The sequence below is a fragment of the Oryzias latipes genome, chromosome 12 (genome assembly GCF_053564925.1).
Source record: "Oryzias latipes strain Hd-rR chromosome 12, Olatipes_Hd-rR_3.1".
Lineage (NCBI taxonomy): Eukaryota > Metazoa > Chordata > Actinopteri > Beloniformes > Adrianichthyidae > Oryzias > Oryzias latipes.
The window spans coordinates 20,051,615-20,061,304 of record NC_136248.1 but is presented as its reverse complement, the minus strand read 5'-3'; the positions used below and the strand labels follow the sequence as shown (position 1 = coordinate 20,061,304).

General features: G+C 36.7%; 1 protein-coding gene across 1 annotated transcript; it reads left to right on the top strand.

The window, feature by feature from the left end:
- The first annotated feature begins 797 nt into the window (after positions 1–797).
- On the top strand, positions 798–9,670 carry rab14l (RAB14, member RAS oncogene family, like). The gene is made up of 8 exons (XM_020707654.3): positions 798–997; positions 4,736–4,794; positions 5,119–5,172; positions 5,950–6,127; positions 6,616–6,682; positions 7,065–7,152; positions 7,325–7,355; positions 7,436–9,670. The coding sequence occupies exons 2-8, from the start codon at positions 4,743–4,745 to the stop codon at positions 7,611–7,613; spliced, it is 648 nt and encodes a 215-aa protein (XP_020563313.1). The 5' UTR covers positions 798–997; positions 4,736–4,742; the 3' UTR covers positions 7,614–9,670.
- Positions 9,671–9,690: the final 20 nt, after the last annotated feature.

Here is a 9,690-nt window from a genome sequence, read left to right as displayed (position 1 = left end):
TGCTCTGTACCTGACCGAGTACCTCGTCTCTGCTCCTGCTCCTACACCTGGCTGTGGTTCCTGTCTCCGGCTCGACTCGCGCCTTTGACTGTCCCCACAACCACGGCTGGATGAAGCTCGTCTGCTGGACTTTTATATATGTAGTTGTAGATTTAGATAAGTTAATTCTTCTCTAAGATTTCTGGTAAATCGCCTGTCCGTCCTGGGGGAGGATCCCTCCTTCATGTGGGCACCCCTGAGGTTTCTTCGTTTTTTCCGGAATCCGTTTTTTTTTGGGAGTTTTTCCTTACCGCGAAGGGGGGTCTAAGGGCAGGGATGCCAGTATAGCTTAGTCAGTTTGTTAGTTCATTTTAGTATTTTTCTATTGAACTCTTTGTATTCGTGATCCTTTTGATTTCATGTTTTACTTCGAAGCCCATCGAGACGACTGTTGTTGTGATTTTGGGCTATACAAATAAAATTGAATTGAATTGAATTGAATTAATAATAATAATAATAATAATAATAATAATAATAATAATAATAATAATAATAATAATAATAATAATAATAATAATAATAATAACTTTCAGATACATTTTGGGGGGTTGCATTATTTGCCATCAAAAGGTAAATCCTAAAAAAGCAGGTTTTACCTGCATGTGTTTTGATGTGTGCTGCATATGTTTACTTATTTATATAATACTAGAATATAGAATATGATTAAAAAATACACTAAACTAAAAATAATAATAGTAAATTATAAAAAAGATTTTTCCCCCTTTCAATAAAGTACACCTGTGTAGGTAGATGTTTTCCAGGAACCAGTTCAATTGGTGCACGAACTGCAAATCGCCGCATACGAAGCTCTTTGTCCCAGAAGCCCATTGTATCGAGAGGAGGAAACCCTGTACGCTGGAGCAGCCATCTTGAATAGACAGATCATACTTGAGTCGGGATAACCTGCACACCTCTTCTAAACAGCACCAGAACCCAAAGCTAAAAGACTTATTAACTGGTAAGGGAAAACACCTAATCATATGTTTTGCTCCTCAGGTGTTAAATAAGCTCAGTGATACTTTCATTAGCATTGCCAAACAACACGAACTGTCTCTGTAGCTTTTTTTGTTTGGCTGAAGTCAGCTGGGAGGAAAGCTAACGGGGGCTGACAGAAAGAATCGCAGCTGTATGTGTATGCTGCTTGGTGTCACTTATTTGAGCTATTGTATTTATAAAAAACATATGGCTAATTTGTTGGCGAAAAGCATTCTAAGTAGAAAAGGTTGATTACATTATGTCCCTCCCTAATGTGACAAAGTAGCCTGCTAATGTTCTAGATAGCTTGTTTCGGGTTGGATGTTCAGAAGCTTTTTATAATAAACTAAAGCCGGGGGCTAAAATCGTGTTGTGTTTTTGCTATTCCATCAAGTATCATGTAGTAGAATGTATATTTTGATCAAATGCATGACATGAAGGGATTTGCGAGGTTTGTTTTGATTAAACGTTCTTTGTTAGCTAGCAGGTGGCTAGCTAAGGCTAACGTAAAATCGGCTTTTAAAAAAGACTAACTGGAGCAATAAATTATGTCTCATTTAGTTTGGGTGATTTTGTCGTTTAATCGTTAGTTGAGTTTTCTTCTTCTATGGATTAAAGATACCATTCTTTAAATATAAATGTATAGCAACCACCGTGATAGGCCAATCCTTTTGCCGGTTAGCAAGCTAGCATTGGGTTGTTGGCATCGACATGAAAACGCAATCTTGTCAAATTAAGCTTTTGCACACTATACACTTGTTATAGCCGTTTTATTTGACGACCCATCTTCGTGTTTTTAAGTTAATAACAATCAGAGGTATAATCACGATTATCTTCTAAAGCAAATTAGGTCCAAAGCTAATTTTTAGACTGCAGTGATAAGTGAAGATGTAGCTTCCGGATCTCTTAGTTCTAAAGACAAACAAGCAACACAACTAAGATAAAGCAAAGAAAGAAAATCTAATAAATTGTATAATCTAGTCTAAATTTATCATCTTCCCTGTTTTGTGACAGTAGGGGGATTTTACTAGTGACAACAGGCGAACCAGATGTTTTTTGCTTATTATTTAGCCTTGACCTTTAATTTAATTCAAAACCTGTGTAGAACTTTGTATGCAAATACAATTTAACAGTCTGTTTTTGTTACAATTATTGCTCATAATAGTTGTTATTGTCAAGAAATCCCTCGATTTGTAATGATAGACTCAAACATCAAATACTCAGTGTTTTATTTGTTTCACACCAGTTTTTTGTTGTTGTTGTTTTTGGCTTATATTTGCCCCCAAAATTTCAACATGTGTTATTAGAGGATTTTTAGATTTTGGATCAGGGTTGCAGACATGATTTTGTTACACATTTTCCTGTGCATCCTTTATTATTTCAAAGTTAAACAGCTCTTTTGACTTAAGTGAATAGTTGTGTCAGCCTTATGTTGGACTGACCTGTCTGATTTTGTAGTGTAGCTGTAGTAAAAAGGTTGAAGCAGTGCCAGTTTCTCTGGAAAAAGATTTAGTGCGTTGGAGAGAATTTAGAAGTGCTGAGTTAGCAGTCAGGTCATATGGTTGTTTCTTGTCTACTTCTAGATAAATACTCGCGTTGCAAATAACTTTTTCCACCATCTTTTTTTTTTTATTTTCTTTTTTTTTTTTAAACCTCAGTATGACTTCACATCTTGTTTTTACTCTTTTTGTAGGCATCTACTCTAATAATTAACTTCCCATCAAACCAGGAATTAAGTGGCCACATGGGAGTCATGTGACAAGAGTCAGCCTGCAATAAGGCCAAATGTTAGTTTAAAGCACCCACTGTTCTGCGTGTTTGAGCATTTTCATCTGATACAGTTCATTAGCTCTGTAGAGACCTTTTGTGAAAACCTTTAGTTTTGCAAGTTTGATCAAGGAAATGTAAATATATATATCCATATTTAAAAGAAAAGGCAGGCTTACTGTTTTTGAAAGAATACGGATGCTATTCTATTGTAACTGGCACAATTTTTTTTCTGATATGCACACACATGAACAGTGTATAGCAGCGCTGAGTCAGCTGTACTTCAACTTGAGAAAAGTGAGTTAAGTACTATGTCATTGGGTGACATATTTTGTAAGGTTGTTGATATAAAGTAGATGTCTCTTTTCTGCTCCTCCCATTAAGCATTTTTTGTCTTCTTGTATTGAATGAAAAAGTAGGAAATTGAGTCAACTCTCCAAAGTGACTGAAGTTTTTTTTCTGTGATTGATTTAAATCTTCTTAATCTGTTATTTTTAGCTGTATCAAGCGACATATACTTTACCAGCCAAGTTGATTTAACCGCTAGAACTATTTTGTTGGGAGAATTTTTATGTTTAAATGTGTTTTTTTGCATCAACCATAACAATTATTCTTAGAGCCTTTTTAATGTGGAAATTTTTTCACTAAATTGCAGAAGTGGTGAAATACTTGGATCAAGATAGAAAAACTTGCATAGCAACTCATTACACTTTTCCGTCTTACTTTTTAAAATTATACATAAAGTGATCAATTAGCCAAGGCAGAACCATGGTTAAGGATTGGCACAAAATGATTTAACCAATTTTGTCAATTTCATTATTGATTTATTTTATTTTATCGGCTGCCTTTTTTTCTGTTTTTGTAATTATGTCTTTCACTTTTTATCCTCCGTCACCATTATTGTTTGATTCTTTTTCTCTGAAATAATTTCACTTGATTATCTGTGACGTTAATGTGGTTGTGGGTTTTAAGCTGAACAGTCAGACATGGCCATAAACTTCATCTGTTGCATGTGTTTACAAAGTTGCTCAAGGATTTGAAGCTTAAGAGAACTGATTTAACACAAGAAAAGTTAGATGCTTTGATTGACTGATTCTGATTTTGTTTTTATTTAAAATGTATAAATGACCAATGTTTTGTATTGATACTGATTTTTAATTCCTATTGTTTTTCTATCATCTTTGAAATGTTTACTTTTTCTGTTTGCTCTATTTATTTTTAATACATACTTAACACAGTCATAATTGTGTTAATCATTATCAACAAAAAGTCAGAAGTATATATGACTAGTTTTGTACCTTTTTTATGATCTTTGAAAAAATGTCTGAGTTCTTGTCACATAAATCACTAGTGATATTATCGATTGCTTTTGATAATTTAACCTACTGGTATTACAGATTTTTTTTTTTCATTATTTTTTATATAGAGACGTTTCTAAAATACACATGAAAACTACTTGCATTTGTCTGAGTCTTGTATGAAATTGAGAAAATCTGAAAATGATCTGCATGGTAATTTTAACCATTTAAAGTCATAAAGTGAAGATTGAACAAAGGGATTTAGTGAAATGTTTGTTTCCTTTGAAGAGCTCCCATAACAACCGACATTTTATCCTTAAGGATTGAACTTTAGTGTGGAAATGGGACAAGTTATGTCACTGACAGATATGACAGACATGCAAGAGATAAGACTGAACCGATCACAAACACCTACATTGTAATCAAATTACAAGCTGCAATTCTTCTGTGTAAATTTGACTTTGTAAATGCTGTCAGATTCTTTAAAATCCTTCTTTTAAAGCTTTTAGTCATGTGTTTTTAAATGCATGCATTTAATTTGGGTATTAAACAGATTTGTAAGAGTGAAAGGAAACATTTACGATTTTAAAATAGATATTTTCTCCATACAACACTGAATTACCTAACATATTGAATGATTTTTTTTTGTCTTCCAGAGCCAAGATGGCAACTGCACCATACAACTACTCCTACATTTTCAAGTACATCATTATTGGTAAGTGAACATCCCGATTAAAAGCAATGCGGACTGTTTTTAGTGGGTTTTAATGACGAATGTGCAAGAGCATTTTATTTATTGATCCACTCACTCCAAATTTGAATAATGAGAGTTTAGAATTATTTTACCACATCATCACGTCTCTAAAGATTTTGGTTTGTAATTGCATCTTAATTTTTTTGAACTGCAAGGTTAGTTTAAAATATTGATATAAAAAGTGTTGCAGTTAACTCTGAATGAGCAAAATGAATCCAGAGTTGTGGTTGTTTTCCTGTTGTTTTCCTTGGTTGACCTGAGTTTCTACCCATCTTTTTTCCACAGGGGACATGGGAGTTGGAAAGTCATGTTTGCTTCACCAGTTCACAGAAAAGAAATGTAAGTGCTGCCCTGAATTTCTTTATTTATTTTCTTCTCCATCTTTTCAGCTTTGTAAGTGCGTCTCTTCATGCCACGTTGCCAGGTTCCACTGGAGTGTCTAAATGGCTCTAGATTTCTTAATGCGCAGACGGAAGTCGGTAGCATAGAAGATGAGTGTGAGCTCAACAGTGAGAGTCTCTTCTCTTGTGTATGAGCCAGCTGCAGGCTTCCACTGCCATTCAGCTTGATTATGTTTAGTGCCACTATTAACAAGCCAGATGCTCTGTGTCTCTTTCAGTTGTCCATGATGACATCCTGTGCTTATCCAGACATGTAGCCTTGAATGATTTAGAAAAGACTGTCATTTTCAGTTCATGAAACATCATATTTTTTTCTCTGTTTTGAAGTCACTCACATTAGTGCTTTTAAAAGCTAAAGGTACAGATGAATAGTTATTGCTAGTTACTTTGATGCAGCTGGTGCCAAGGTACAGGAGTGATGTGGTATATATATATATATATATATATATATATATATATATATATATATATATATATATATATATATATATATATATATATATATGTGTTTCCTAAAAGTGCAAAAATGCTATTAATACTTACCTGTCATAATAAGTAATGTATTTTGTTATTAGCTAGTTATAGTAAATGAAAAAAAGCCTAGATTTTTTTAATACCCCAAGTTACTGTCAACAGATTATTTGCATACAGTGCCAATACTTTGTTAAAGCAAAAAAATCAGTTGTAACTCAGTTTAATGCCTTTGCTTCCTCAGTCATGGCAGATTGCCCTCATACAATTGGTGTGGAGTTTGGTACGAGGATAATTGAGGTGAGCGGACAGAAGATCAAGCTGCAGATTTGGGACACAGCTGGACAGGAGCGTTTCCGGGCTGTCACCCGCTCTTACTACCGTGGAGCTGCAGGAGCACTTATGGTGTATGACATTACCAGGTAAAGGGGGCTTCTTTCACCTGGTAAATATATCTAACTGCTGTACAATCTGGATTGGAAATGTCATGGAAAGAAACCCATTCCACTTCCTGCTCTCGTTGTTGGATGGTATCACCGGCAACTCGAAAGAAAACCAGCTTAGCGTGTGCCATGTCTGTCCAAGCTGCATTCCTTTGTGCAGTACATGGTGCCTAACTGGAAAATTGACTTGATTTGTTTACACCACATCAAATCTAAAACTTATGCCACTAAAATAGAGAGAAATGTGGAGTTTTAACTGTTTTGCTTACTTTTAACGTGAGTTTTACTGCGTATTGATTTACAAAAAGGGTGTGGTGACGATGTGAGGTCGTGCCACTGTCAAATCAGATACCGGCATATAATTCAAACTTTTCCTTCCCATTTAAAAAAAAAAACTATATTTAAAGAATGTATAACAAGCCGTCCTAAATTCGTGTCTTGGTAACTTTATTTACTCTGTCACACAGGAGAAGCACTTATAACCACCTTAGCAGCTGGCTGACTGATGCAAGGAATCTGACTAACCCCAATACTGTAAGTGAACTTACTTGGAATAGAACTTGCTCCTTTAGTCGACACATGTGAAACACTTGGAGCTCTTTCAGTTTTTCATACAATTAAGGATTCTAATCTGAATATACAGTAGAATCTTATGTAAGAATTCCTGGAACACAGTAGATAAAATGTTCCTAAATAACTCGTGGATGTTTACGGCGCGCCTTTGTAGTGAAGACGCTTCACTAATCTTTGTATCAGCTGTGTTGACGTTGCTGTAATCCATTTCTCAGTATATCTTTGTCTCTTAATTAAAAACTCAGCTGTGTATTATAGCCGTCTCATCTTTAGCTCTGTTTTCTGGAGGCTCAGAAAATCTGCAACTTCGAATCTGACAGTGTGCTGATGTCTGCATTGTCAGGTGATCATTCTCATAGGAAACAAGGCAGACTTGGAGGCCCAGAGGGATGTTACGTATGAAGAAGCTAAGCAGTTTGCAGAGGAAAACGGTGAGTGAGGTGCAAATGAGGAGGAGAGGTAAATTATATTAAGATCCTTCTTAATATGCACTGTAACTTGACAGTGATGTTTGGTTTCTAGGAGAGAGAAAAAAGAGGGTGAATGAGGGTTTAGTGTGTGAGCTTAACGTTTTAGTAATCTTATTTGTTTGCTGTTGCACAGGTTTGTTGTTTCTGGAAGCCAGTGCAAAAACGTAAGTCTGTGCCACCTTAATTCTTCATCTGCTGCCCAATGTGAAAAATTCCCACCTTCACGTGTGTTGTCTGCTTTCAGAGGTGAAAATGTCGAGGACGCCTTCCTGGAAGCGGCTAAGAAAATCTACCAGAACATCCAAGATGGCAGTCTGGATCTAAACGCCGCAGAGTCAGGGGTTCAGCATAAGCCATCAGCCCCCCAGGGAGGTCGGCTAACCAGCGAACCCCAGCCTCAGAGAGAAGGCTGCGGCTGCTAATGACCAAGCAAAAGCCCCCCTGTGCCCTTTCTTCCTGTCTGTCTACTCTGCCTTCCCCTCCTTAACACCTCCCTCCCCTCCCTCCATCCATTCCAACACCGCCGTACGTTCATCCTTCATTGCACCAGGAGCTGCATGAGAGCGAGCTGCAGACTGAAGAAACGGGGGACAAATGTCAACTTTCCAGCTCAGGCTGAGCTGAATGGACCTCATCTCCCTCTCCTCCTCCTCCTCTTCCTCTCTGCCTGTCTGTCCCCCTTCGTCACTGTCCTCCTCCTCAAAACTGTATTTTTGTCCCATAATTCACTTCTCTTTTTCCCTCCAGTCTACCTGCACCGTTCAGCCTCGCGCCCCCTTCCCCAGTCAGTAGTATTGTAGATGCCGTCGCTCATTACTGGTCACTGACACTTTAGGTAGATCTAATGTTAATATGATAACAACAAAGCAGGACTGTTTTTTATGTTTGGTTTTATAACTATATATGAAATGTAAACACTGCATTAATGATCAGTTGTGTATAAGTGGGATCTAAATTATGTTCCCTAATCTTCTTGCATGTTTAAATATTCCATCGTTTTATCAAAACATGCAGATGAATATTAAAGAGTTTTGAGGCAGAAGCAGCCAGACTGGTGAGGACTCAAGTGTTAGTTTGGTCATGTGCAAACCTGGCTTTTTATTGGTTGGTTTGGCCACTATATAAAGAAGAAATCACATGAGTCAAAAGAGAGAAGAACGGGATTAGTTTAGGAAACACCAAACCACAAATGTTAGCGAGTACCAGTACCTTGTTATTCTCTCCTCAATTCCCGACCATGCCGAGGAAATGGTTTCCCCTATGCCGGTCTGCTCTGCAAAGTTGGATGAACGTTTCTTTACTAATATACAAAGTTTTTCCCGTTGTTGATAAAAGGATCGATTTACTATGTATCCCCCAAACCTCCCTGGTCAAATCTGCAGATTCTATCTTTCCCAGCTTCTGTCATTGTTTGTTGCCTTATTATAATTACTTTAGTCTTTGTTTTTGCTGCTCATGTTTTTCACTTTGCTGTTGGGTTCACTCTTCATCATCCCCCCCAATATATATATATTTTTTTTTTTAGAAAAGAAAAAATTCTCAAAATTGATGCCAGAACTCGATAATACATATTTGTAAATATTATCTCACTTTGAAATCAACTGAAAGTCAAACTAAAAGGCCCTGCATTCATTTTTCTTGACCAAAATGCACTGAAGAGCTGATTTCTCGTCACTCTGGGTAGAGTTTACTCTGCCTCATGATGCAGCACTAAGAATTATCTTTAACATGAAACAATCAACTGGTTTCCTTTAAAAACAAACAAAAGTTATGTACCATAGAAATTTCCTGATTGGACAGCTGTACATATTGCTTCTTAACTGCCGGTGATGACATCGCTACTGTATTTTGGATTTATTTGGTGGCTCAGCCAAGATCTGTACAGTTGGTGTGCTAGTGGGTTGCCTGTAATTCATGCTTGGGGAAATTCTGTAACATAGTTTCTATTAATAAATGTATTTAAAGGACAGACACTTACACCACCGCCCTGCCTGCACACTACTGATGCTGGGGATTTATTATGAAGGAGAGGAAGACGAATGACTAGATGTGCAGTGTATATATATATATATATATGTCAGCAAATGTCAATTCCTCTCATGTCTATTCGGAGTAGATGATGGGCAGGTTTGTTTTATTCGATTCCCCAACGTCAAGGTGGCCCCTGTATTTGGGGTAAACCTACATTGCTGTCTTGATTTTTTGGGGGAGAATTAGGTTTGCTATTGTGGAAAATGGAAGGGTGGGTGGGCGGGCTGGGGGTTTTTACTTCCTGTGTCCAACCTCTTTAAAGTTTTGAGTGACCACATCCTGCTTTTGTCTGTCCACAAAAATGAATGGAAAAAAAAAAACGTACATATGTATAAATTTTTAAGGAGCTGTGCTAACATTTAAATGCGTTCTTGCGTGTATATGATTTTAAATTGTTGACATTTTGATTTAAAAATATTCTAGCCAGAAAAATAAATTATAACCAAAAGTCTGTGTCTGTGATGATAT